At 43.9% G+C, this 25173-nt stretch overlaps 2 protein-coding genes across 4 annotated transcripts in view; both read left to right on the forward strand.

Moving 5' to 3' along the window:
• Window positions 1-9181, forward strand: part of LOC135244032 (delphilin-like) — a 41944-nt gene extending 32763 nt beyond the window's left edge. For 2 of the 3 annotated variants that reach the window (XM_064316226.1, XM_064316225.1), the window contains exons 16-25: window positions 241-2406; window positions 4040-4127; window positions 5002-5094; window positions 5458-5654; window positions 5836-5991; window positions 6787-6873; window positions 7068-7197; window positions 7445-7563; window positions 7765-7929; window positions 8933-9181. In XM_064316226.1, the coding sequence (XP_064172296.1) occupies window positions 241-2406; window positions 4040-4127; window positions 5002-5094; window positions 5458-5654; window positions 5836-5991; window positions 6787-6873; window positions 7068-7197; window positions 7445-7563; window positions 7765-7929; window positions 8933-9019 (3288 nt within the window). In that variant the 3' untranslated portion in view covers window positions 9020-9181. The remainder of the gene's footprint in view (window positions 1-240; window positions 2407-4039; window positions 4128-5001; window positions 5095-5457; window positions 5655-5835; window positions 5992-6786; window positions 6874-7067; window positions 7198-7444; window positions 7564-7764; window positions 7930-8932) is intronic. The other variant, XM_064316227.1, reaches the window with a different exon arrangement.
• Window positions 9182-9190: 9 nt separating this feature from the next.
• On the forward strand, window positions 9191-24960 carry slc5a11 (solute carrier family 5 member 11). The gene is made up of 16 exons (XM_064316230.1): window positions 9191-11793; window positions 13395-13628; window positions 14286-14357; window positions 14570-14674; window positions 15430-15489; window positions 15641-15745; window positions 15981-16086; window positions 16664-16744; window positions 17189-17394; window positions 17605-17740; window positions 18415-18522; window positions 19618-19768; window positions 20414-20582; window positions 21117-21332; window positions 21704-21851; window positions 23612-24960. Exons 2-16 carry the CDS (start codon window positions 13497-13499, stop codon window positions 23842-23844), a joined length of 2028 nt encoding a protein of 675 aa, XP_064172300.1. The 5' UTR covers window positions 9191-11793; window positions 13395-13496; the 3' UTR covers window positions 23845-24960.
• Window positions 24961-25173: the final 213 nt, after the last annotated feature.

The following is a 25173-nucleotide window of genomic DNA, read 5'->3' on the forward strand; positions in this document are numbered from 1 at the left end:
CTATCCTCCCAATCAAGAAATAAGTTACAGCCGGGTTCTCCCAGCAAAAGTTATCAAAAATGTCAAATACGTTATATTAGAAGCCTTCAAAAGTGACTAACAACAACCCAAACTACCCAAAATATGCCACAACAACAAAATTGTTAAAAAAGATGCAATAGTGTCTAGTGGTAGAATAAAGAGTTGAATAAAGACAATTGAACACCTAAATAACGATCAAATTTTCCAAATGTCTCGCAGATGAGCTTCCAGGATGAGGATGAAGACGAAGAGGCGGTCTTCCTGTCACATGACCTGAGCAGCCCAAGCGAGTGCCACAGCAGCAGTGGGGGTGGTGGGGGCGGAGACGCCAGCTCCCTCACCTACTCCTCCAGCTCGGAGCACATCCCTCCACCCCCTCAGTCCCCACCTCCTCCCCCGCCCTTCATGTTCAATGACCCCCCCCTTCCCCTTAGCATCACCCCTCCTGAGCCCAAGCACGCTCCCAGAATGCAGATGCCATACCAGCGCCGCCACCCCCACCCGGTCCCTCCCCCTCCTCCGCCACGCCGCTCTTCCGTACCCCACCGCCAGTCCCTGCACAAGGTCCTGCCCACAAAGGAGGAGCTGTTGAGCCACCACCCCCACCCCCACCCCCACCCCCACCAGTCTCTCCCATCCCTTCCTGTGACCCCGGCCACGCACAGCCACACCCAGCAGGCTCATCCAGGCCACCGAGCCCACCAGTCCCTCCCGGCACGGCCCTCTCCAGAGCCTGCCTCGCCTGGACGGCCTCTCCAGGAGCTTCACCCCCAGGGGGGTCGTCAGCGGCAGCCATCTCCTGAACCCTCGCAGCCTCAGCCGCACTCTCACCAAGCTCAAAAGACTCAAGAAATGTATCAAATTGAACAAGCTCAACAAATTTACCAAGCTCAACAAGCTCAACAAATTTACCAAGCTCAACAAGCTCAACAAATGTACCAAGCTCAACAAGCTCAACAAATGTACCAAGCTCATCAAATTCAACAAGCTCAAGAAGCTCAACAGAGTCAACAAACTCAACAGGTTCATCAACGTCGCCTGTCTTCTGAGCCCATTCGGCAAAGCCTGCTCCAGCAAATGCACCAAGCCCACCAAGCTCAAAAAACTCAACAAATGCACCAAGCTCAAAAAACTCAACATATACACCAAGCTCAACAAACTCAATCTCAGCAGATTCAACCAATTCGTCCAACTCCTCAGACTCACCAACGTCATTCATCCCCTGAACCAACTTGCCAACATCACCCATCTCCTGAGCCTACTCGGCAAGACCACCCACTCCAGCAAATACAGCAAGCTCAAAAAACTCAACAAATACACCAAGCCCAACAAACTCAACCGATTCATCAAACTCCTCAGACTCACCAACGTCATTCATCCCCTGAACCAACTCGCCAACATCACCCATCTCCTGAGCCTACTCGGCAAGACCACCCACTACAGCAAGTACACCAAGCTCAAAAAACTCAACAAATACACCAAGCCCAACAAACTCAATCTCAGCAAATTCAACCGATTCAACCAACTCCTCAGACTCACCAACGTCATTCATCCCCTGAACCAACTCGCCAACATCACCCATCTCCTGAGCCTACTCGGCAAGACCACCCACTACAGCAAATACACCAAGCTCAAAAAACTCAATCTCAGCAAATTCAACCAATTCAACCAACTCCTCAGACTCACAAACGTCATTCATCCCCTGAACCAACTCGCCAACATCACCCATCTCCTGAGCCCACTCAGCAAGGCCACCCACTCCAGCAAATTCACCAATCCTATCAAAAGCAACAAGCTCACCATTCTGAGCAAACTAAACCGACAGATCTGGCTCATCAAATTCATCAACAACATCCATCCCCTGAGGCCACTTGTAAAAGCCATTCAATTCAGCAGATGCACCAAGCCCAAAAATCTCACCAAGCTCTCCAAGCTCAACTTAAGCAGCAAGCGCAACAAATACACCAAGCCCTTCAGGCTCGCCAGGTTGTTCAAAATCAACCAATTCAACCAGCTCAACAAATGCACCAGACGGTTGACCAGAGTATTCAGACCCACCAAACTCACAAACGGCACCAATCTCTTAAGCCCACTCAACAAAGCCATCCACTCCAGCAAATGCAGAAAACTCGCCAAGCTCAGCAAGCGCACCAGACTCCTGAGAGTCTCCAAATTGAGCCCCTGCAGTCCGCATTCTCTTCATGCCAGGCCCGCCCTTCTGACCAGTTGTCCGATTCGTCCAATCCCCCACCACCTCCGCCCCTCCCACCCCCATGTGAGCCGCCCCCCTTGCCCGGCCCTAACCACACGGACTCGAACCACATGAATGTTAAGCGTTTGCGCTGGGAGCAGGTGGAGAACTCCGAGGGCACCATCTGGGGACAGGTAAGTCTTCCAGAGCACACCTGCAACACTGCCAGGGCCATTTAAAGTCATTCAGTTTTTATTTCAAGGTTCAGATTGACTCCCCTGGCCAGTCTGAACCCTGATAAAGATCTGTGTGGGATTTTTTTTATGTTGACACTCTGCTTCTGCTATTATTTTAATGAAGATCATTTTTCTGTTCATCTAATTCAAGAACCTTGCCCTCTTTCCATAAACTTAATTTGTGAAGGATGTTGTGCTTTCCTGTTTGATGGACTACCATTGAAGAAACAGTGTGACTAAAGCAATGGCCGTGCTGATGCAGAATTCTGCATTTTTTACACAGAAAAAAGCTCCGAAAGGCAGGAAACAAATACATTGCTTTCAATAAACGCTGATAGCCCAATGTCTTTTTTTGAAATTACAGAAGGCGATGATCCATACTTGAACATGAAGAAGCACTCATCTTTTATAACATTAATACATCTTGTAAATTTTGCCATCACCTCAGGAAATATCCCTGATAATTGGAGAACAGCTCTGATTCCTAGTCCCATTTTCAAGGCAGGTGCTGCTAACCTGGGAGCAAATAGACCAATAGCCATTCTCCCAACATTCTCCTTGAAAACATAGTAGCACAACAATTAATAATTAATAAGAAAATCATTTTTTGTATCCAAATCAGTTTCAGACCCAGGCATTCAACAGAACTAGCCAATTGCTATTTACTAGAAAATATAAAGTTTTACTGAGGAAGACAAAGGTTGTAGTTGGTTCCCTTTTTTTGATATTAAGAAAGTTCTGGTCCCTGGCATCAGCCTCCACCATAAAACCTCTAATATCTCTTTATAATCAAGCTGTCAAAGTCCTGGTTGAGAAACCACTGATGCATCATCAGCACAATATTTGAAAGCAACATAATCTTCTCAGCGTTGACAATTTTATAAATTTCTCTTATGTAAAGCTTATGTTTAAATGTTTAAACAACGTAGTCCCACCCCTGTTTGATACATTTATAGCTAGGCTTCAATATACTGGCACTGACGCACTTGATAATTCAAACAGAATCTGCCGTATTAGACATTGCAGGACTTCTTTTGCTCAAACTGCTGTTTCAGTTAAAGGCACAGTGCTCTGAAACACTTTGCCTGGCTCAGTGAATTAGTGTAAAACACAGATTTGAAATTGTCCTACATTCCAAAGGTGCAGCATTCCATGGGCTAGCATGACCACTGTAATGAAATGATAAAATTCACTAGAGATTTCATAAGGATCAAGGGAATGTTGTACTACCATCAGAGCATTGGGTTGGGAGATAGAAGTCCTTTTCTTATTCAAGCGCAAATTGATGACCTTCATTGGGGATGTAATGTTATCATAGAAGATTCTTTAAGCTTGTTGGTAAAGTATCTCTTGTTTGCTATTTTAAGTAGATGGGTGAATTGGTTGTATAGTTTTTTTAATTGCCTGTATTCAGGGGAGCTCTAATGATACCTTCTGTACAGTTAGTTTTTTAATTGAGGACCATTGGGGACCTGATGTAAACCATGCTTTAAATGCTCCCTCAGATGTTTAACTAAAGGGGAGGATCTATGAAAGGCACCATACCACTGCCCCAGGGGTTGGGGTTGACTGCTTCTCTTTGTGTTCGCAGCTTGGTGAGGACTCTGATTATGACAAGCTGAGTGATATGGTGAAGTACCTGGACCTTGAGCTCCACTTTGGAACACAGAAGAGTGCCAGTGAGTAATGGATGAGTGTGTGCATGCGCACACGTGCTTAAATGTGTCATGCCTTTACATGAACCTGAGTGTGCGCTCTGTCATGTACTCTACCAGAATATGTGTGCTTGTGTGTGTGTGTGTATGTACAGTATGTGCATGAGCTTGAGCATGTGAGTATTTGGGCATACCTATGTCACTCCATGGTAAAACTCACCATATGAGAAATCCCCATATGAGAGTAAGAGAGCCCCCTGTTGTTTAATAGGTGTACATGCAGCTTGTACCATATTTACAGTCTGGCAAGTGCTTAAAATAGCTTTTGATTAATGTATCTTGGGACAGGCCTGGACAAATGGTAACAGCAGCATAGCTGGAAGCATCTCTCTGACCTACTTCACAGCTTTTGTGTCACTGTCAGATGTGTGCGCTCACTTCTCACCACAGAGGCGCAGGAGCCTCAGTTGAATCAAGTTTAATTCCATTGCACTGAGTTGAATTTGTCCCCCAAATTGAATTTGAGGGAAGTGTCCTTGTTGTCTCTCTTTCTCCTTCTTTGTCTCCTTCGCTCACCTTCTTTCTCTAATCCTCCTCCTCTCTGTCCCTCCCTCTCTCTTACCTCTTCCTACATTTCCTTTTTCTTTTTTTATGTCCTCTCTCTCTCACACACTTCACACTTACTCTCCAGTGCCAAATGTCACTCCTGCCATTGTCCACTAGGTGGCTATTCGTGCTTGGTCTTTGCAATGACCTGTGTGTGTGTATGTATTTATGTGCATGTGTGCATGCATATGTGCGTGTGTACGTGCATTGTGCATGCATATGTGTGTGTGTGCGTGCGTGGTTGTGCCGGAGGTGGGAGAACACGTCCTCACAAGGTGCTTTAATGTGTCAGTCTCTCTTCCAGAAACAGCAGTCCCCCAGTCCGAGACTTTCAAAAAGAAAGACGTGGTCGAGATCCTCTCGCATAAAAAAGCCTACAACACTTGTGAGTATGTCTGCCATTAATAGATTATTGTAAATATTAAATTATTATAAAATGCTGTTCATGTTGACCTATGGTGGTTTGTGAAATTGTGCCTTTGGCTGCTCTGTCAGTAAGTGTGGCTTCACCGGATGCAGAATTGAAGGGAAGAGACTCGCCTCAACCACTGATGTGTACCCATCCCCCCCACCTCAGTGGCCCATATCAGCCATTTGCACCACTGGGCACACATGAGCTAAGGTGGAGAGGGAGGGGATCATTGAACCAATGAAGTGGGGAGGGGGGTGGTGCAGAGTGCAAATCAAGTTCGGAGCCCCCAGCTCTTTACGCTTATTGCTCTGACACCCTGACCTCTGACCCCGGCAGCCATCTTGATTGCGCACCTGAAGCTGTCCCCCGCGGAGCTGCGGCAGGTGCTGATGAGCATGAGCGCAGACCGGCTGGAGCCCGCCCACCTGAAGCAGCTGCTGCTGTACTCGCCCGACGAGGACGAGGTCAAGCAGTACCAGCAGTACGGTGCGGAGCCGCACAAGCTGAGCGAGCCCGACCAGTTCGTCCTGCAGGTGGGGCCGCACAGGGACCGCTGCTTATTCACACAGCAGGCACTTGTGTGTGTGTGTTTTGTTTCTGCGTTAATAGTGTGTGTGTGTGTGTTTTGTTTCTGCGTTAATGGTGTGTGTTTGTGTGTGTGTGTTTTGTTTCTGTGTTAATGGTGTGTGTGTGTGTGTGTGTTTGCATATCCAGATGCTGTCCGTGCCCGAGTATAAGACTCGTCTGCGTAGCCTGCACTTTAAGACCACTCTCCAGGAGAAGCTGGAGGAGATGAAGGCCGGCTATGAGTGCATCTATAATGCCTCCCTGGAGCTTCAGACAAGCAAGAAACTGGCCAAGATCCTGGAGGTACACAGTCTACAGAGCCTCTCTCTCCCTCTGTCTATAGGGCCTCTGTCTATAGGGCCTCTCTCTGCTTCTGTCTGTAGGACCGCCCTCTGCCTCTGTCTGTAGGGCCTCTCTCTGCTTCTGTCTGTAGGACCGCCCTCTGCCTCTGTCTGTAGGGCCTCAAATCAAAGTGACTCAAACTTATTTCATTGTCTGTTGACATACCTTTGACACTGGATTTTTCACAGTGAGTTTTATGGCATCCAGATATTTTATTGTCAAGTTGAAAATGAGTTCTGTTCACAGTACAGGTTTGATAAGCAGAATAACAACAACAAAGTGACGTGGGGCCTGTAAAGATCTATTTTGGGGATGACAAATGTCTAATTTCTCTGTGCGACTCATAAAAGGGAAAGCCAATAGGAAGCTCTATTTAACACCATGAGGAGTTTGATGTTGTAAATAGCTATTTAGTCTCATGACGAGAGTCTGGTTTTATGGGCTTATCTCTCTAGATATTGTATGCAGTGTGTCTAAGTGACTTGTTTGAGAGTGAAGTTTAAATAAGCCCAAAATGGTGGGCTATATTCTATCAGAAAATCACTTATTTGACCAGATGTTCTGCTGTGGAGAGCAAAACTATTTCATTTGTTGGAACAAGTCAGGGATTGACAGCTCATAGTGGCTCCACCCATTCTGAGCTTCATGATGTCACTGTCTTCTAACTGCTCAGAGCTCCTCTGTTCTGCTCCACTTGCCTTGTCCTGGCTGGGTCTCACTTCCACTTAGTTGCTTTTGTTCTCTCCCATTCTCTAGTTTGTTCTGGCCATGGGGAATTATCTGAACAACGGTCAGCCGAAGACCAACAAGACCACAGGCTTCAAAATAAACTTCCTCACCGAGGTTTGTCTGACAGCGCTACTACTTTGGAATTATGGGTGCCTGTCGCGGTATTCTGTATTTGGACAGTAATGCCATGCATTGTGTGCCATTAGCCTAGCATTTAGAATGCTAGTGGTTCAACCAGCAGCTGTGGTGACATCGTCACCTTTAGATGAGCAGTTTGTGACCGTAATGGCATTTTCACTCCCCCACAGCTCGGCACCACCAAAACAGTGGACGGGAAGTCCACGTTCCTGCACATCCTCGTCAAATCCCTGAGCCAACATTTCCCTGATGTTCTGGGCTTTGCCAAGGACCTGACAACCGTATCGCTCGCTGCTAAGGGTAAAAGTGCATCTCACACCCTGAACACTGGATCCTGAACCACCCCCACTCCAATCCCATTCCCTGAACACTACATCCTGAATCCCAAACCCCACATTCAGAATTCTGAACCCCAGACCCTGAAACCTGAACCCTGAGTCAAACACCCTGAACTACATACCCAGAAACCAACACCACACAGCCCCCCTTTCTCCACTGATATTTCAGGTAATATGTAATGGGTCTTTACACCTGTGTCTCCCTGCAGTTAATCAGAAAACCATCACCACAGACCTGAACGATCTCCAGGACACCGTCCGTGACATCAGAGCCGCCTGTCAGACGATGCCAGCCACGCCCGAGGATCGCTTCGCCGCGGTGATGAGTGTATCCTTCTACGCATTCGCTCGCAGGTGCGTGCGCACACACACATTGTCTGTCTCATACACAAAGGCATACGTTCAAGAACGCATGTTGCATTCAGCAGTCACACACGTACCCACGCATGGTTACACACGTATACACACAGACACCGTCATTGACACACACACACTCGCGCTGGGTTTCCTTGACGACGGCGCGCGTCAGGGCTTCCTGGAGAACACGCACCCGGCCGTGCAGTCGCTGGAGTCGCTGCAGCAGAGGGCCATGGGAGAGTTCTGCAAGGCCGCCTCCTTCTTCGGGGAGGACAGCAGTGCCACCACCACCGAGAGCTTCTTCGGCATCTTCACCGAATTCATCGGCAAGTTTGAGGTGAGCGAGGAAGCACGCGTGTCGACAGAAAAACACCCGAGTAAGAACAGGCTCTGTTCAGGTGAAAGCATGCACCCGGTTTCCTCCCTGGAGCACTTGGTGAAAATAACCCCTCAGTTTGTCACACTGAGTGATGTGGAGCAGGGGTCTCAAACTCCAGTCCTGGAGGACTCTGCTAGTTTTCGTGATTTCCTTTTAATCAGCACCCAATTTAGGCCCTGGAAACAAGGTGTGCCGACTCTTTAGTCCAGAGGTGGACAACAAGGGCCATGTCTGTTTCTGGTTTCCATGCCAACCTTTGGCCTCAGTGACTTAATTGGCTCTAACATTTACACCATCTGACATTTTAGCTACGTTTTTGATAAGGGAATGACGGCCGACGACTGCTCTTCTGTCCCTGTTTTACCATGATCTAGTCTACGAGTGAGCCAGTGTTGGTGCTTACAGCCAGTTGGCTCATTTAACAAGAGTCATTTGTGGAAACAGAAACCCGCAAACACTTCGGCCCACCAGGACCGGAATTGCCCACACCTGCTTTAGTCATCAGTGACTCATCAAAAACCAGCAGACGCAGTGGACCTCCAGGATTTCAGTTAGAGATCCCCGATGTTGAGGAGCCTTTTTTAAAACGGCATATCAGTACTTTGTTTCATGGACTGTCACACTGGATGTAGATAGACGGAAGTTTGATACCTTTTTTATTAGAAGTGATAGTACAGTATATTACACTTAAATAGTTATTTTATTTGAGATACATGTTTCCCATGGTAAAACCACACACATTGTGTGAAGATGAGTGTAGCTGCTCTTGAGTCTGGAGAACTGGCACGTTGTCCCCTCCAGGGCAGTGTTCACCTTCCTGCTGCAGCGCCAGTGATCAACTGTATTTTGTTTAGCTGTGTGCAACTCTAAATGCAACTGTAAATGCAATGTAATCTGCGATTCTCAGTCCTTGTTCAGACTGTGTGGCCTTGCTGATCAGCTGTGCATGTTTTACCTGCAGAGGGCGCTGAATGAGATCCAGGCCCCAGAGCACCCCAGGAGCCCCAGGAGCCCCAGACTGGCCTCTCCCTCTCCGCTGGCCTGGTGAGGCCACCCAACCATTCCCCTGTACCCCACCGAGGCCTGCGTGCCAAAAGGACCACAACAGCGCCTAGTCACTATGAGGTACAGAAACGACCCAACAGTTCCGCAGCAGGACCTGGTCATTAAACACTGAAACAACCCAACAGAGCACGATCTGATCCAGAGATCACACAACCCTGTGGGCTGCAGTAGGACCCATGTCACCAGTAAACGGAAAACATTCACCATGGAAGCGTTTTTTTCCAACAAAATAATCAGTCGGAACAATGGAAATGTCATTATCAAAAACAAAGGAATGCACTTCAATAATTTACTGAATCAATGTTGTCTTCGAAATACTAAAAGGTAATTGCGTTTTATTCAACATGGAAAGATAAGCCTAATAGAAAGTAATGTACAGTCAGTACCTGTAATCTGGGCAAAATTATTTGGTGCCAGACCTGTAACTGACTAGTTATGAGGTGAATTACCTGCCAGCCCAATTTGGACTGCAAGAACATTTATCTAAAAATATAATCTCACTGTTTTTTGACCTGAAGACGATTTACGGACTCATGACTTTAAAGTTATTATTTATTCGATATAAGGTACCAGTTAGATATTGAGTATTACTTTCTCCTTGTCCTCTATAACCTGAATGTAGATATAATTTCTTAAAGCTGTGTCTTGAACTGTGTCACAAACTGAACGTGTTACATGGGGCTTTGAGGTCATCAGACGGCATCAGATTGGAGGATGGACTAATCGTGAAAAGCAGTGTTGATTGATTGAAATTACTTGGGCTGCTCCTGGAATTATGTTATTGTGACCTATGTGATTTTTTTTTGGGGGGGAGGGGGTAAGTTGGGGTGGTTGGTTTTCTGGGCAGTGGTTACATTAATCTGGCATGGTGCATAGGTTTTGAGAAAATGATGGATGTGTGTGGGCTGATGACTCAAATTTAGTCAGAGAAGGGTTGATGCAATATGACAACATTACAGTATTACATCTCACATACAGTGTATGAAATAATTACAAAATAATTATGATTACATGCATTGTAAACCACCACAATGAATGTATATGCTTGGCGCTGATTGTAGAAGCTATAGAAATCGTTCTGTTTTAGGTACATGTGCCTAGTCCTAGTAGAAGGCTATCTCTCCTGATGTAAGTTTATACATTTCCTGTGTAAACAGAAGCAGTGTGAATATTTAGCTGAAGTACACTTTTAATAATGATTGTTTAAATATACTGTAAAATTATCATAAGTTGGAAAATATAGTCATTGGCTACTGTTCTTATAAATAATTATTTCTATTAAATTAGAGAAAAAGCTGTGCAAGAGTGGCACAGTTACGCAAGTACACATAGAAATCCAAGACTGGCACAGTTTATGCAAGTACACATAGAAATCCAAGACTGGCATAGTTTCCCCTCAGATTTTGCATGTGCTTTTGGGATCTGTGACAGGTGGTGAAATGCAGCCCTAATATAGATCATAAACTCATACCCCCACCACCACACCACTAATCAGAGATTACAAACACGTGTGTTATGGCCACAGGTACTGTATAAGCAGGAAGTTGCACTTTCAGCCTATGAACTGCTTCCTCTTGCTGACTTGGTGTGGTGTACTTTCCCAACATGGCCACACACAGTCGTTGTTCCTCCTGATAACAATGGGTAGAGGGGAGAATAGAGCCATTGGTACCTATGCTCCCACTTTAGCCTCCTGTGTCTACCCATGAGAACATATCCATCAGCTTGCCCATATCCCAACTTAGCCCACAAACTCTTAGTGTAAAATATCTATTCTGATCCAGGATCAGCTGCTAAGAACATACTGCACACTGAAAACTCTGACCGCCTGAAAGCCAGTGACTCAAGAGATCGTTTGTGGATGACTCATCGACCAAAAGCCAGCATTTTAAAAACAGTAGCATCAGTGTGTTAGTGAATTTAAAAGTATTGTTGCCTCTTTTGTTGTCTTATAACCACTGATGAATTATGTAAATGTGTGCATGTGTAAGAATTAGACTTAAAAATTATTTTTATTGTTTATGTATTCAGGAGACTATTTAATAATGAAACACTTTATCATGCATATAGTTTATTTTAAGGTGACCGTGTTTGCCAGGCCCAGTACCTCCCCACAGTGAATGTGTTTGTGGTTCATTGTAAAGCTGCTCTGTATTGGTCGGTAGCAATAAATCAGTTTTGTATGGTGAACGCTGTACAGACAATACTGTCAGCAAGCGCTACCAGAAATAAATGCGTCTTTGGAGTCAGACACCAATCTTCATCTCCCCTGTTTTGTGTGTGGGATGGAGTATGAGAGATGGAGAACATGTGCTGCCCTTTCACCTTTGAAATGCAACTACACTCTAGAAGACCAAAGCAGGAATGGACAAATTAGCCCTTTTGGAAAAAAACTGCTCATTAAAAAACTCCACAAGCAGTAATACAAGCTTCGGATTATATTTTAATTCATGCTATAGTCCTACGATACTTGTTTGTTGAGCATAACCCTACATGACTATGTCCTCACGCGACGTGCTTTTCTGTTGTTTCCTTCAAGCTGACAATAAAGCACTTAAACTTTAACCATGTGTAAAATTGCACAATGTGCCAGCAATCAGTGGAGTTTGATCCACGGCTCAAAAGCGTGACCTCACAAATACAGGGATGAAAATTCTAGAAGCGTTTCCTGGCGAGGTGAATGCTCGGAATTAAACCCGAGCGATGCCAATTATCAGGGCAGAGATGAGACACTGAAAATCATCCCACAAGCAAGAGGTGAGTCAGATCTCTGCTACTATGCCTGATTGAAAAAGAGTGGGCTATGCCTGGGAAATCCAGCATTCCATTTTCTCTTACCGAGGGAAAGAAGTGATTTCAAAACTGTCATCGCAGAACGTCAATGAAGCCATTACGGTCCTGGCTCTCGAAATTGCAGTGTAAAAATGCTCAGTTTTGCAAGTTCAAGCTCAGTGAACACAATTTTTTTTATACCATGTAGACCGTGGAATATGCATAAGCAGTGCAAAATATGTTTATATTGGATTTGCAAACTTGTCCATGGAGACTTCTCCTGTAAGATTTTTTTTTTTTTTTTTTTTTACATGATTGCGTGTGGAGGTGGTGCAACAGTTTATCTTTAGATTGTTTCATTTTACTTTAATGTATATTTCTGAGAAAACATTAACATGTCTCATTTGCTGCTTTAATACGCTTGAAAAACTTTTCTCATTGGCTCAAATGGCTTTTTACGATTTTAATAAATTCCTTCTAGAAAGTGTGAGTTGTGAAGTGTTGCACTATAACTTGTTTTTAAATGTTGCTATACAAAATAAATGTTCAGGTCAGGGATTCATCATGATGCTTATTTTCCTATTTGCTGATTTATCTGTGTCTTATTTGTTTATTTATCATATTAACATTGTCACAGGTTGAAAACAAGTGGCAGATGCAATAGGATTTCTAAAAAGCTAAAATTAGCCAAAGCTAATTTTCAAACCTTGTCCCTGGTTAGGCTTTTAAACTTTTGGACATTTTTTTTTTTAATCAGTCGCAGTGCTCATAACAAAAACGTGAACTTATACATGAGTTAAACGGATGAATGGAATAGTTCATTTGAGTTGTATTGAATATAATGTTTTTATAAGTTACATTGGGATCTTCATAATCAGTGATTACATGTCTGTTAAAGCCAGTGTTTTATTTAACCTTTTCATCCTTGCGCTCTGTTTGAGTTTTTAATTCAGTTAGTCGGGCATGTATCATTTTAATATTTTTGACACATTTTAAGTGGAAAAAGGATGCGTATTCACTCTCAGTGAGTCACTGAATGTGATCTGTACACCTCTTTTGAGTATAACAGGATGTACTTACAGGGAGCTGGTAAAGACATCACTTTCTCTTTGGTTCTGCAGCTCTCCATAGACTCTAATGCAGTCCGTTTAGCTTTTATTCATTCTAGTAATGCGATTAGTAAGCTAAACGCACTGCAACTTTTCTGTGTAGAATTGTTTCGCTGCTGCTGTCAGACCAGAAAGCGAGAATTTTCCTTTGTCAATCATTGATCAGATGCAGCACAACTAAGCAATATTGCTGTTGGACCTCAGTACATGCCTTCCTTCAGTTTTATTACATATTTACACGTGTCATCTCTGGGTGTAGTTTTGTGCCTTTTGTATCCCCCTTCCAAAGTGTTAGCTTTGGTAAGGAAAGAGTCCATCAATTCCAAACTGCTAGAGAAGATGATCAAAACATTAAACCGTACAAAACCCGCCAAAATGAGGAACTGTAACTCTGCTCACAAGAGCTTGAGACATTGCTGTTAAATCATATCCATCAAATATGTAATCACTGACAGTTGTTGACATGCTCTGTTTCAGGTTGGAGACTGATGCTTGGGTTTGTGTTAGGCTGTTGTGTCACATACCAGCACACTCCTTTGGACCCATTTCCTACGATTGTGACCTTTGACCCTTGACCCAATGGAGACCCACACCACCACCCCCTTTCCCACCCCCACCCAGAATGCAACAGCGGTCCCCAATTTTCTGGCACCTTCTGACATTGTGGTGTTAGTCCTGTACTTTGTGTTTGTGATGGCTGTGGGACTGTGGGTAAGTTATACCAAGTGCACTCGAAACTCGTGAAATAGTGCTATGTGCTAAAGGCACCTTACGAAATGTTACCCCAGTTGATGGGTTAGTGAGAAATTGCCAGAAATCAGAGCTTCCATTTTCAGCTGTTACATCTGTGGCAAAAACAAATGAAAATGGATTAGATTCCCTCCTATTTCATATTTTTTAAATTTTGTTTTACATTAATTTTATATGTGTTGTCTGGATGTCTATAATACTTGTTTCTTGATTGATTGATTGATTGACATGACATATTTCCATTGCGGTCCTTAAGACTTGGCTAGGAGGCAGGCAGGGAAAGGTTGTAGCATGTCAGCTACTCATTACACATACAATAAACACATTCAACACGTATACAACATTAAAAGCTGTCCTAAAGTAGTAGATTACCTGACATTTTGCTCAGGAGTCAGTATTCTATTGTTTCTTGAAACTGTTTTAAGTATGGGCAGATTTAATTTCATTTGCGATTTAAACCGATTTAAAATGTACTTCTCCCTAAATTGCTTCTTAGATTGGGCAGTTTCAGGTTGTGCACACTAGCCCTCATATTCAAGCATTGCGAGTCCTTATTAAAATGAAAATACCCAGAAAAATAATTTGGAGGCTGTGTATAATCTTATTCTTCCCTTTCAGTCAATGTGGAAGACCAAGAGGAGCACTGTGGATGGGTATTTCCTTGCTGGGAAGAACATGGTTTGGTGGCCGGTAAGATGTGGGAGGCATCAGATTTCATGTCATTGTGTAATTTGGGATTGAGGGTTCAAATCCCTGGCACGTTTGCCCGGAAGTGCAATTAAAATACCATCAATTTAAATGATGAAGACCCAGTTCAGGATCACGAACGATTGCGATAATGACATAAATACTGATGTGATGACTTGCCATGCCGCCTCTTCCTGTCTGTTGCCGCGCTACAGGTGGGAGCGTCGCTCTTCGCCAGCAACGTGGGAAGCGGCCACTTCATCGGGCTGGCCGGGTCGGGGGCCGCCTCCGGCATCGCCGCCACCGCCTACGAGTGGAACGTAAGATGCGTCGACGTCTCGGAGAATGACTAACCCAGGGAACGGGTCTGGTTTTACACGGCAAGCGTTCAGAAGTCACACTTAAACGAGCCTGTGTGTCTGTGTTCAGAAACACGTACGCGCTAGTGCTAGTGCTATTTTTAAAGTAGATATATTAGAAATAAGAATGAACGGTAATAATAAATGGCAAGAAATCCAGAAGTATGACACTGTATTCTCATAAGCTTGCTTGGAAACATGTACATGTACTACCCTGTACTGAATATGTGTAGGAATATTCCTTTTGGAACATAACCCTGCTTGCCATAAGTCTCTAAGTGGTTTAAGTCAAGGGTAGTGTTACAAAATATCCAGAAACTGAAAAACAGTTTCTCACAATAATGTTTTTTCAGTTTTTGAATATTTTGATTAGATTTCCACATTTCCCAAATTAAATATTTTGTCCATTTTGCTAAAATAAACCTTGTCCTGTTTATGCATCCTTGGCAATCTTGCTATCAGTTTAATTGTTGTATATTTATATTGCACTGAATGTACTAAAATAGCCACTGCATTATAGCCTGTAGTAGGTGTTGGACGAAGCTTCCGAAAGTAAAACGATCGATTGAGGTGACGCGGAGCCGTGGGGCGGTCATTTCAGGGACCGTGTCCTAAAGTTGGGGAAACCCCCCCCCTGTGCTGAGGGTAATCTGTGATGTAGGGCAGGTGGGCTTTCGTCCAGGAGGCACTAACATGCTTTTTCTGCTGTACCACAGGGCATGCTGATCGTGCTGCTGCTAGGCTGGGTCTTCCTCCCCATCTACATCGCCTCACGGGTAAGTCATTGCATCACACCATGTTACCGAGGTTACGTTGTCTTTCCAAGACACCAGCGGCTCCAGGAATCTAAGCGTTGTAATCCAGGGGTCAGATTCCTCGTGTCTGATGGGTTACTTATCTGTTTGCTTGTCTGTTTTTTGTTTGCAGGTGACAACAATGCCAGAATATTTGCAGAGGCGATTTGGGGGGAAGAGGATCCAGATGTATATTGCCGTTTTGTACTTATTTATTTATATCTTTACAAAAATATCGGTAGGTTTAAGAAACTAATTTTTAAAACCACAAAAAAATGTTAATTCTCCTGTCATCCAACAGAGTACCACCGTGTGCTTTGTGTCATCTGTACTGATTCAGCTAACATTTTTTTATTTTACTTAATTTTTTGACATATGAAATTATACGTCTATGTATTTACTGAGGAAGAAAACTCAAACCCATTCACCCATGTTAGGTGCTGTGTTCAGGTGTGTTTCTCCCCCGCGTGCAGGTGGATCTGTACGCAGGAGCGGTGTTCATCCAGCAGGCTCTGCGCTGGAACCTGTACCTGGCTGTGGTTCTGCTGCTGGTCATCACCGCCGTCTACACTGTGGCAGGTGCGGTAACCGCCTCACCTGTCCGGGGCCTAAACTGGCCCCTCTCAGGTCTTTCTGCTGTATGCACTATATGCACTGACATCCATGCTCCAAAAAGTACCTTTGTCCCTATCAATCAAATAAATGAGTAACTACATCGATTAATATGTGACTGCACACCTCTAGCCAAATGTGTCTTACCACCAATTATATGCCTGGTTTCTTGGCTGTACATGAGGTGTACTCTGCTATACAGCGTGTCTAGCAATGTCCATGCTTTTTATTAGGATGAATATGTATAGACTGGCCTCATAACATGGAAGAGGCTTGCTTGCTCTTTACTTGTAACCCAAGTAAGAAGAAAAACTAACTGCTCACTGAACTCAAAAATAGGTTTGCTGCAAACTAGCCTGTTAATTTAGTTAAGCCTGTAAATGGTTTATGTATTCATGCTAGCCTTTGCCAATAACAATAGATTTTTGTGAAGACGTGTCCCGGATTAAAGATCAGAAGGCTGAATTTCAGATTTCTGTTGTCGCTGTGGCAATGCGCCACACCGTTGGACTGTCGGTGTGTTGAGGCACACGTGTGTTTTCAGGTGGTCTGGCGGCTGTGATTTACACGGACACCCTGCAGACCGTCATCATGCTGATAGGAGCCATAATCCTCACGGGATTCAGTGAGTGATTTCAAGTCAGTCACATCCGTGGGCTGAACATTAACTAGCATCACAAACATCTCCATAAAGATACAATTTTTGACTTGTAGTCAAACAATTCACGTGTGGTGAAAGTGCTCATTTTTGCCTTTTGTTAAAAGGTATTATAATACATTTTGGTTTCGCAATTTAGAAATTACAGCGCTTTTTATACGTAGTCCTCCCATTTCAGGGAACCATAATATGCTTTTCTGGTGTTTCTGATTAGTCAGGTGTGTTCAGTTGTTTCCTTAATGCAGGTGTAAGGTTTACATGTTATTGATTTTTAAGGCTGTGTGTTTTTATGCCTCATTTTGGGATTTGAACCAGCAGCCTGCTGAGTGTTCTGTTGCGGCGTCCTGAATAAATGCGGTCAGTGAAACGGTGTGGTGTGAAACGGGACCCTCTGCTGCTGACTGCCTGCAGGTTTCGCGGAGGTCGGGGGCTGGGATGCCCTCCTGGAGAAGTACCCGGAGGCGATCCCCGAAATAAGAGACCCCAACACCACCTGCGGCATCCCTCGCGCCGACGCCTTCCGGCTGTTCCGTGACCCCGTGACCTCTGATCTCCCCTGGCCAGGGGTCATAATTGGGATGACTATCCCCTCCATCTGGTACTGGTGCACAGATCAGGTGGTTATTATTATGATTATGATGATTATTATTATTATTCATATTCTTCCTCTTCTAGCATGTCACTTGTCCACGTGTGAGGTACTGTAGGCCTGAACTAATTGCCCTAAGGCAATAAAGTTTTATTGAGCTGAATCTTTTCTTCCATCTTTCATTTATTACTTAATTATGTCTAATTGCTGTTATTTTTTTATGATTACTCTGGTACAGGTGATTGTTCAGCGATCTCTGGCAGCTAAGAACCTGCTCCACGCCAAGGGCGGTTCCCTGCTGGCCTCCTACCTGAAGATCATGCCTTTCTTTATCATGCTTCTGCCTGGGATGATCAGCAGGATACTCTTCACGGGTAAGATCAGTGGTCTGATCAGCAGTGCGCTGTTCCCAGTGCAGTGTGGCCCAGTTCGCCAAAAGCCAGACACACTGGCTGCATGACTCACAATTTATGATGCAATTTATGACACATTGATATGGTAATTTGTCATTGTAAGTGTATTAAAATAATAAATGATGTCCTGTTTTAGCTATGCTTCCATATGCTGGTATGATTATCAGGCACAGTGTTGCAGCATATCGTGGCTGTAAAAGTTAGTCATTTTATAGAGATAGGTGTCCTCAGCTGGAGGGGAGTTAATTTAGGAACGTCTTGAAACTAAACCAGGAAGCCCCTGGTTTAATCTTCTCAGGTAAAGGCTACCGCAGGCTGTTCCCTGTAATAATACCACAGTTGCATTTAGGCTCACCAGATGCTCAGCTCCTGTGTTTCTTCCCTCCGCATTGCTTCTTAACTACAGGGGGTTTCAGGTTTTATTGCTCTATTACTGTACCAGACCATTGTCTGCCATATTGTTCTTAGTAACATCCCTTAAATAATTTTCAAAGGAAGTATCAAATTGTAATGCTTTGGCTTCAGTGGTAGGCTGACAGAACTTTCAATGTTAAGAATATGGAGCAGAGTATCTGGTGGGTCTGTTGAATCTGTGATAATATCAGTGGCCCACTGGACATGCTCCTTTGTTCCAGATGAGGTGGCGTGTGCGGATCCTGACATATGCAACGAGGTGTGTGGGAACCCTGTTGGGTGCACAGACATCGCGTACCCAAAACTAGTGATGGAGCTCCTACCCTCAGGTTACATTTCTCTCTCTCTCTTCCTCTCTTTCAGTTCAGTTTTCTTCATTGGCATGACAAAACCCAACTTTTGCTTTGCCAAAGCATACAGTATTAAACCAAACATATCTAACACTGAACTATACACAACATCGAAGACTAGAAACAAATGAACAGTAACCACACATGAAAACAAGAACATTCCTCTGATTCAGGATTTATAAATAATAATATAGGAATTTAAAAAGTATGTGCAAAAAATGAATAGTAAGGATGATAAATATAGCTGCAAGCTGCAATTTCCGGGGTCCAAGCAGCATTGGCAACAGTTAGCAAACTTTTTGACACACTAATGGTGGACACCAACTTTACATGCATATGTTCCCACTGAGATTGTGGACCAACTTAGGGCCTTTCTGATGCAGAGTGAATTTTTGAATATTTCTTTATATTTGGATCTCTATAGTGCCTCCATGTGATTGGTTTGGGCTAAAACTTTAAGGCTGGAATCTTGATCCTACAGTCAAGTTTGATAACTTTATGTTGATTTAGTTGTGGAATTATTAGCATTTTTGCGATGAGCAGCGCCCACTGACCATTCATTGGATTGTCATTCAGCCATATTTTGAAATAACCTTTAGAAAAGTAATGCCAATGAAAGTTATGTGAGATTAGGCCAGATACCTATTTTCATGCAAATCAGGCAATTTTTGTAGGGGGAGAGGTATTTTAACTGTTTTCAGACAATACAATATGTTGGTTTTATGATTCTTTGCGGTAGATTTATTCTTTGTGAGGAAGGACATCTACTGACAATGTTTTCAGGTCTCTCGGTCAAACAGTGCCGGAGTTATGATTGTTCAATAATTTCAATTTAAACTGACTGTTATAGCACCATCAAGTGGTCAATCTGCATTAAAATTTGGTATTTGTGCTCCCCATCCAAAATTTGAATAAGCATTACTGACCTTGTACAGTACTGGTACACTATTGCTGCATCAGCAATGCAAAGCATTAGTAAAAGTCTTTACTAATACTTTAACTAATTAATTTTATCGAACTTTTACTGATAATTACTTGTTTTACTCTCTCTCTCTCTCTCTGTCTCGCTCTCAGGTCTGAGGGGTTTGATGATGGCAGTGATGTTAGCAGCTCTAATGTCCTCCCTCACGTCCATCTTTAACAGCTCCAGCACCATTTTCACTATGGATGTGTGGAAAAGCCTGCGCCACGGTGCCAGCGAATGGGAGCTGATGATTGTGGGCAGGTGACTTTACACCCCCGCGCTTCTCGCCATACCTCTGCATCCATGTATTGTCACCATTGTTGTGTGTGTGATATCAGTGGGTCTGCAGGTCTATACAGGGTGTTTGTGCTGGTTCTGGTGAGTGTGAGTGTTTATGCACAATATATAAAATCACATTTTTTTTGTTGCTTAATTAGAATAACCACTGCCATGAGGCGAATAAGTGACGTTTTTTCTTTTTTAAAGTTTAAAGTTTGGGGGGGGGGGGGGTTATACTCTTTAAAAAAAAAAAAAAAAAAAAAAAAAAACCTGATTCCATATGTCATGCAGCCCTAGTGTGTGCATGTGTGTGTTTGTGCTGTATGGGTGTGTCTGTGATTCTGTCCAGGGTGGTTGTGCTGTGTTGGTGTGTCTGTGGCTCTTTGCAAGGTGTTTGTGCTGTATGGGTGTCTGTGGCTCTTTACCAGGTGTTTTTGTGCTGTATCTGTGTGTCTGTGGTTCTTTGCAGGGTGTTTGTGCTGTATCTGTGTGTCTGTGGCTCTTTGCAAGGTGTTTGTGCTGTATGGGTGTCTGTGGATCTTTCCAGGGTGTGTGTGTTGTATCAGTGTGTCTGTGGTTCTTTGCAGGGTGTTTGTGCTGTATCAGTGTGTCTGTGGCTCTTTGCAGGGTGTTTGTGCTGGTTCTGGTGGTTGTGTCGGTGTTGTGGATCCCACTGATCCAGGCTGCGCAGGGAGGACAGCTCTTCATCTACATACAGTCCATCAGCTCGTACCTGCAGCCGCCTGTCTGCATGGTATTCATGGCCGGATGCTTCTGGAAGAGGACCACTGAGATGGTGTGTGCACACGCATGTGAGAGAGAGAGACAGAGAGACAGAGAGAGAGGGAGGGAGTGACGGAGAAATGGAGAGACAGAGAGAGCGAGAAAGAGAAAACAGAAAAAAATGGTGTCCAAAACTGATGGAAGAGATTTGCATTAAAATTCTGCAATTTGAGCTATTATGATGTCATTGGGAGACAAAGAAACACACTAAAATATCAAGATCCATCAATTAATCATAATTTGCAATGTGACTTAGAAAGCCCCTCTATCGACTAAACCCCAAATATGAATTCAGATGCAACTAATTCTTAACGTAGTTGGCTCTAGCGCCACCAGGGATGGGGAGGGTTTACAGCGCCCCATGCCTCACTAGCAGCCCCTGCTGGCCAGACGGGCATTTTTGCCTGTTGAGCAGACGTGTGACCTGCTTGGTCTGTAGGGCAGATTGTGCTGCAGGGTGACTGCAGGGTGTGAGGAGCCTGTAAAGGAGCCTGTAATCTGGATGGCTGTAGGGTTCACCCCCCCGTGGTCTCTGGCCCTCACACAGGGGGCCTTCTGGGGCCTGATCGTGGGCCTGTTCATGGGCTGCGTGCGGCTGGTCCTGGACTTCGTGTACCCCATCCCGCTGTGCCACGAGACGGACTCCCGGCCCGAGGTGGTGAAGTACGTGCACTACCTGTACTTCTCCATGATCCTGTCGCTCGTCACCATCATCGTCACTGTCGCCGTAAGCCTGGCCACCGAGAAACCGTCTGAAGACCAGGTGGGTGAGGCAGCAACGTGCATGTGCACACACACACAGATATGGCCATACACACACACACACACACACACACACACACACACACACACAGATATGCCCATACATATACAAAACATACACGCACAGACAGATATGCTCATACATAGAGTATACACACACATACACACACGGAAAACAGATATACCCATACACACCTGTGCACTTGCTTACGTTCACATTAGATAGCTTTCATCTGTAAATTTGCATAAAAAACAATGTATTTCTAACAAGATAAGTAAACCTGCAGCTTCCAGCAGTCCCTCCTGGGATTTGAACCCTCAGCCTGCTGTACAGACACCCGGTCCTCACCTCCCCTCCCCTGTCGGCTGTAGATCAGTGGGCTGACGTGGTCCACGCGGTTTGACAGCGTGAAGAAGAGGCGCGCGAGTGTGGAGGCGGGGATCTCCGTGGAGCAGAGCCAATCAAAGCTTCCAGAGGAGGAGCAGAACAGCAGTGGAGATGCTGACCAAGTGAAGAGGGGTGCGTTCTCTCGTCATTATTGGACAGCGAAGTGACACTCTTACACAGGGGGGTCTTAAGTATGATCCTTACAGCTTTTATTTATTTACACATCGTCAGTTTTTACAGCTGGTGGTTTGCTCTTTGTTCGGATGAGACACCTCAGTTACAGGCAGATGGCAGATTCGCTCCTAAAGCCTACAGGTAAGGCTGCATGATGTATCGAATCCAGGTTTTTAAAAATGTAGTAAGAATAACTGCCACCATGGGACATACAGGCGACCATGTTTTTTCTTTGTTTCTTTAACCATACCTGATACGGTAGTAAACAACCAAAACTGGAAAAAAAAACAAATTACATAGATGATCACAGAAGCTGTATGACCTTGCTGCTGATTGTCTTATCAGCACCCAATAGATATCAGTGACGTTGTTTTTTTCCGGAAGCTTTTCACTTGACCTCTGACGTTTTGGTTGTTTACTACCACATAAGGTTTGATTAAAGAAAAAAAAATATGCCCCATGACGACAGTTATTCTTGTTACACTTAAAAAAAAGCGTGACTCAATATGCCGTGCAGCCCTACATTCTAGTTAAACCTGATGGCCTATACCAAATTGATCATGGCACTTAATCTTGGTCAGGAACAGTCCACTTTAAATGCTGGTAAAATCAGAAAAATACTTCTGCAGATCCCTGAGAAGTTTTAACCGAATGTGTTACGAATCGGATCCACACACAAATAGTTATTTTTCTTCTGAATGTTGCTGAAAACAGATCTTGAGCCAGGTCAGGACCCTGCTAGAAACCCCAGCCTGTAATTCTATACTGATCCCCTGTACCCCCCTGGCTGTGTTGCCATAATGACATGTGAAATTGCTTGCCAGTTGTTATAGGGATAGCTCACTTCCTAGATTTTTGATACTCTTTCAGTTACTGTGTATGTTTTTGATCCGCCTATACATTTTTGTGTGCAATGAGGTGAAATTTTAGATATTTACTGAAGTTTCTGATGACTCACCAACTTTACAATGGCTGGTATAGGGGTAATCATGGGTATGTGGTTTAAAAAAAAATGCACAAATTAACTCTCAAGGAAGAACGTTTTGCAGTTTTATACATTTTATAGCGTGTACTCAAATTATAAGCATAAATATTCATTTTTATATTGTGTTACAGTAGTCTCTGCCTGGAAATACTTCCAACTGAAAATAAGAATGAACTTGTTTTTATGAAAAATAATCAGGTGCTATGCACATGTACAACCTCTGGAGGCATAACATCGCTATATTCTGCTTTGGAGTTGGTGGAAGTGTATTTTCTTGCTTTAAAGCACAAATCCATGGATGCCCCTTGTTGTACTTCAGTTGTACTTCGATCCGCAAAAGAAAACGTCTAGGCCAATCAAAAACATACACTAAAACTGAAACAATATTTTTAAGAAACTGTCCAGAAGTGAACTATCCCTTTAAGCCAAGAACACCACCCAAGTATCCCTCGCTGATTGAATGTAATTACGCCTTCGTACTTTATACTGTTTATCCAGAGTGACTCATAAAGCAAATGCACTGGTAAGTGCACCAGCTAAAATCACACGGGTGCATAAGCAAGCGAGGTGTACACTTCGGTTCTACAGCACTGTGTCTGCTGCAGGCAGTGTGGTTAGCTTCCCTGGTTGGGAACCTTTGGTATTTAAGCTAATTGTAATTACTGTTTTGTGGATTCAAAATCTCACCCTTTGAGTGACTATGTGACTCTAATTTTTGGTTTCCTGTTGGCAGGCTCCCTTTCCACAGTGGATGGCAAGGTAGGGGGCGTCTCCCGGCTAAAGTCTGTCTTCCTGTGGGTGTGCGGGATGGAGCGCGAGGAGACGGGGTCTTGTCCCCAAGCCCCGCCCCTTCCAGTGGATACCACGTGCTTGCTGGAGGAAGATCCGAACATGAGGCACTTCGTCAACGGCAACCTCATTGTATGCATGTCCGTTGCCGTCTTTCTCATTGGCTACTGGGCCTAGTGGGAGCACTTTGAAACAATGATGTCGGAGCACTGAGGAGAAGCCTGGGGACCAGGGCTTGACATGAAGACCCGCCTATCGCCAAATGTGGGTAGAATTCGGCAGTGGCGTGTAACTCCGTCACTCTAACTAGCAACTTCGGCGGGTGACCTTTCAGTACATTGTAGTTCACAAAAGGCATCTGAAATAATTAACTCAATTTGAGCTGATGCTACATGATACTACAAGTCCCATGAACACTGTGTGCTCATCTCATTGGCCCATTCACTTGCCCCCTCAGTCAAGCTGGGAGTATGCTTAATAAGAAAGGGAACTCCGCCGAAACCAAACCACGACATACGGTGCCACATACAAATGTGTGTACACTCACTGCCGCTTCAAACTGTTTGTTTAGTGACACTTCATGCCAGTGGAAAACACAAGTTCAGATTCTGTGGTTGTGATCTGAAAACACGGAAGTTACAACAATTACAACCAAACACAGAAAACAACAATGGCTAATTGAAGGAGCATAAACTTAGAAAGACGTCCACGATTTCAAAGTCACTTTATTTAGCGCTGCAAAAAAACAAGTAGGTTATTGCAGCACTTGATTTAACCAGTGGCATACGGTGCGTGAGCCTACCCTGGTGTTATATTTCTACGGCAACAATGCTGGTATTTTGTAGCCCTAATTGCAATTTAAAAATAAAGTTAAAAAAAAATAAAAGTGTATCTGCACAGCTTCAACGTTGACATCATTAAACGAAAATAAGCAAATTAGCCTATTTTCACATAATTCTCAATACCATCAGATATAGCCAGTTCTCCCCAATTAGGCTATAGGCAAGTAATAAAATCATTTTTATTTGCAATGCAAAATTCTGAATATTTTGTTGACATGAATTAAAATTGTGTAATGTGATTGCGTACATGTAATCTTCCTTCTCCGCTTAAGGACACTTAAGGAATATTCATGGCAAAGATCCATAGTGCACAGATTTAGTCATTTAAACCATCCTGAAGCACATGTTTTGTTTGTGCTGAACGCTAATGTGGTAGTTAACAGAGTGGTGTATAATTATTTTTTTTGTTAAGTGTTTGCTAATTAATGATTAAAACAGATTTTTTTACTCACTCACTCTCACACTCCCTTTCTCTCTCTCACACACACACACACACACAGTTTACTCAGGTTGGATAGCTATAAAGACTTCTGTTCAAATAAAAATGCTATGTACAAACAAATGGCCTGGTGACAATGTTGAGTGGCTAGTGACTTTGGAAAAGCACTAGCCGCAGTGTGACTGCTTAAAAGGAGGAATGGGATCTCGTGGATTGTGATAAAAT

This window comes from Anguilla rostrata, chromosome 17 (assembly GCF_018555375.3).
Source record: "Anguilla rostrata isolate EN2019 chromosome 17, ASM1855537v3, whole genome shotgun sequence".
Taxonomy (NCBI): Eukaryota; Metazoa; Chordata; class Actinopteri; order Anguilliformes; family Anguillidae; genus Anguilla; species Anguilla rostrata.

Bases quoted from the DNA above. Each gene is read 5' to 3' on its own strand.
- slc5a11 (XM_064316230.1), top strand. From the start codon at position 13,497: ATGGAGACCCACACCACCACCCCCTTTCCCACCCCCACCCAGAATGCA. The intron at 14,358-14,569 runs GTAAGATGTGGG...GCCGCGCTACAG, and splicing joins AGAACATGGTTTGGTGGCCG to GTGGGAGCGTCGCTCTTCGC. The intron at 16,087-16,663 runs GTGCGGTAACCG...GTGTGTTTTCAG, and splicing joins CGCCGTCTACACTGTGGCAG to GTGGTCTGGCGGCTGTGATT.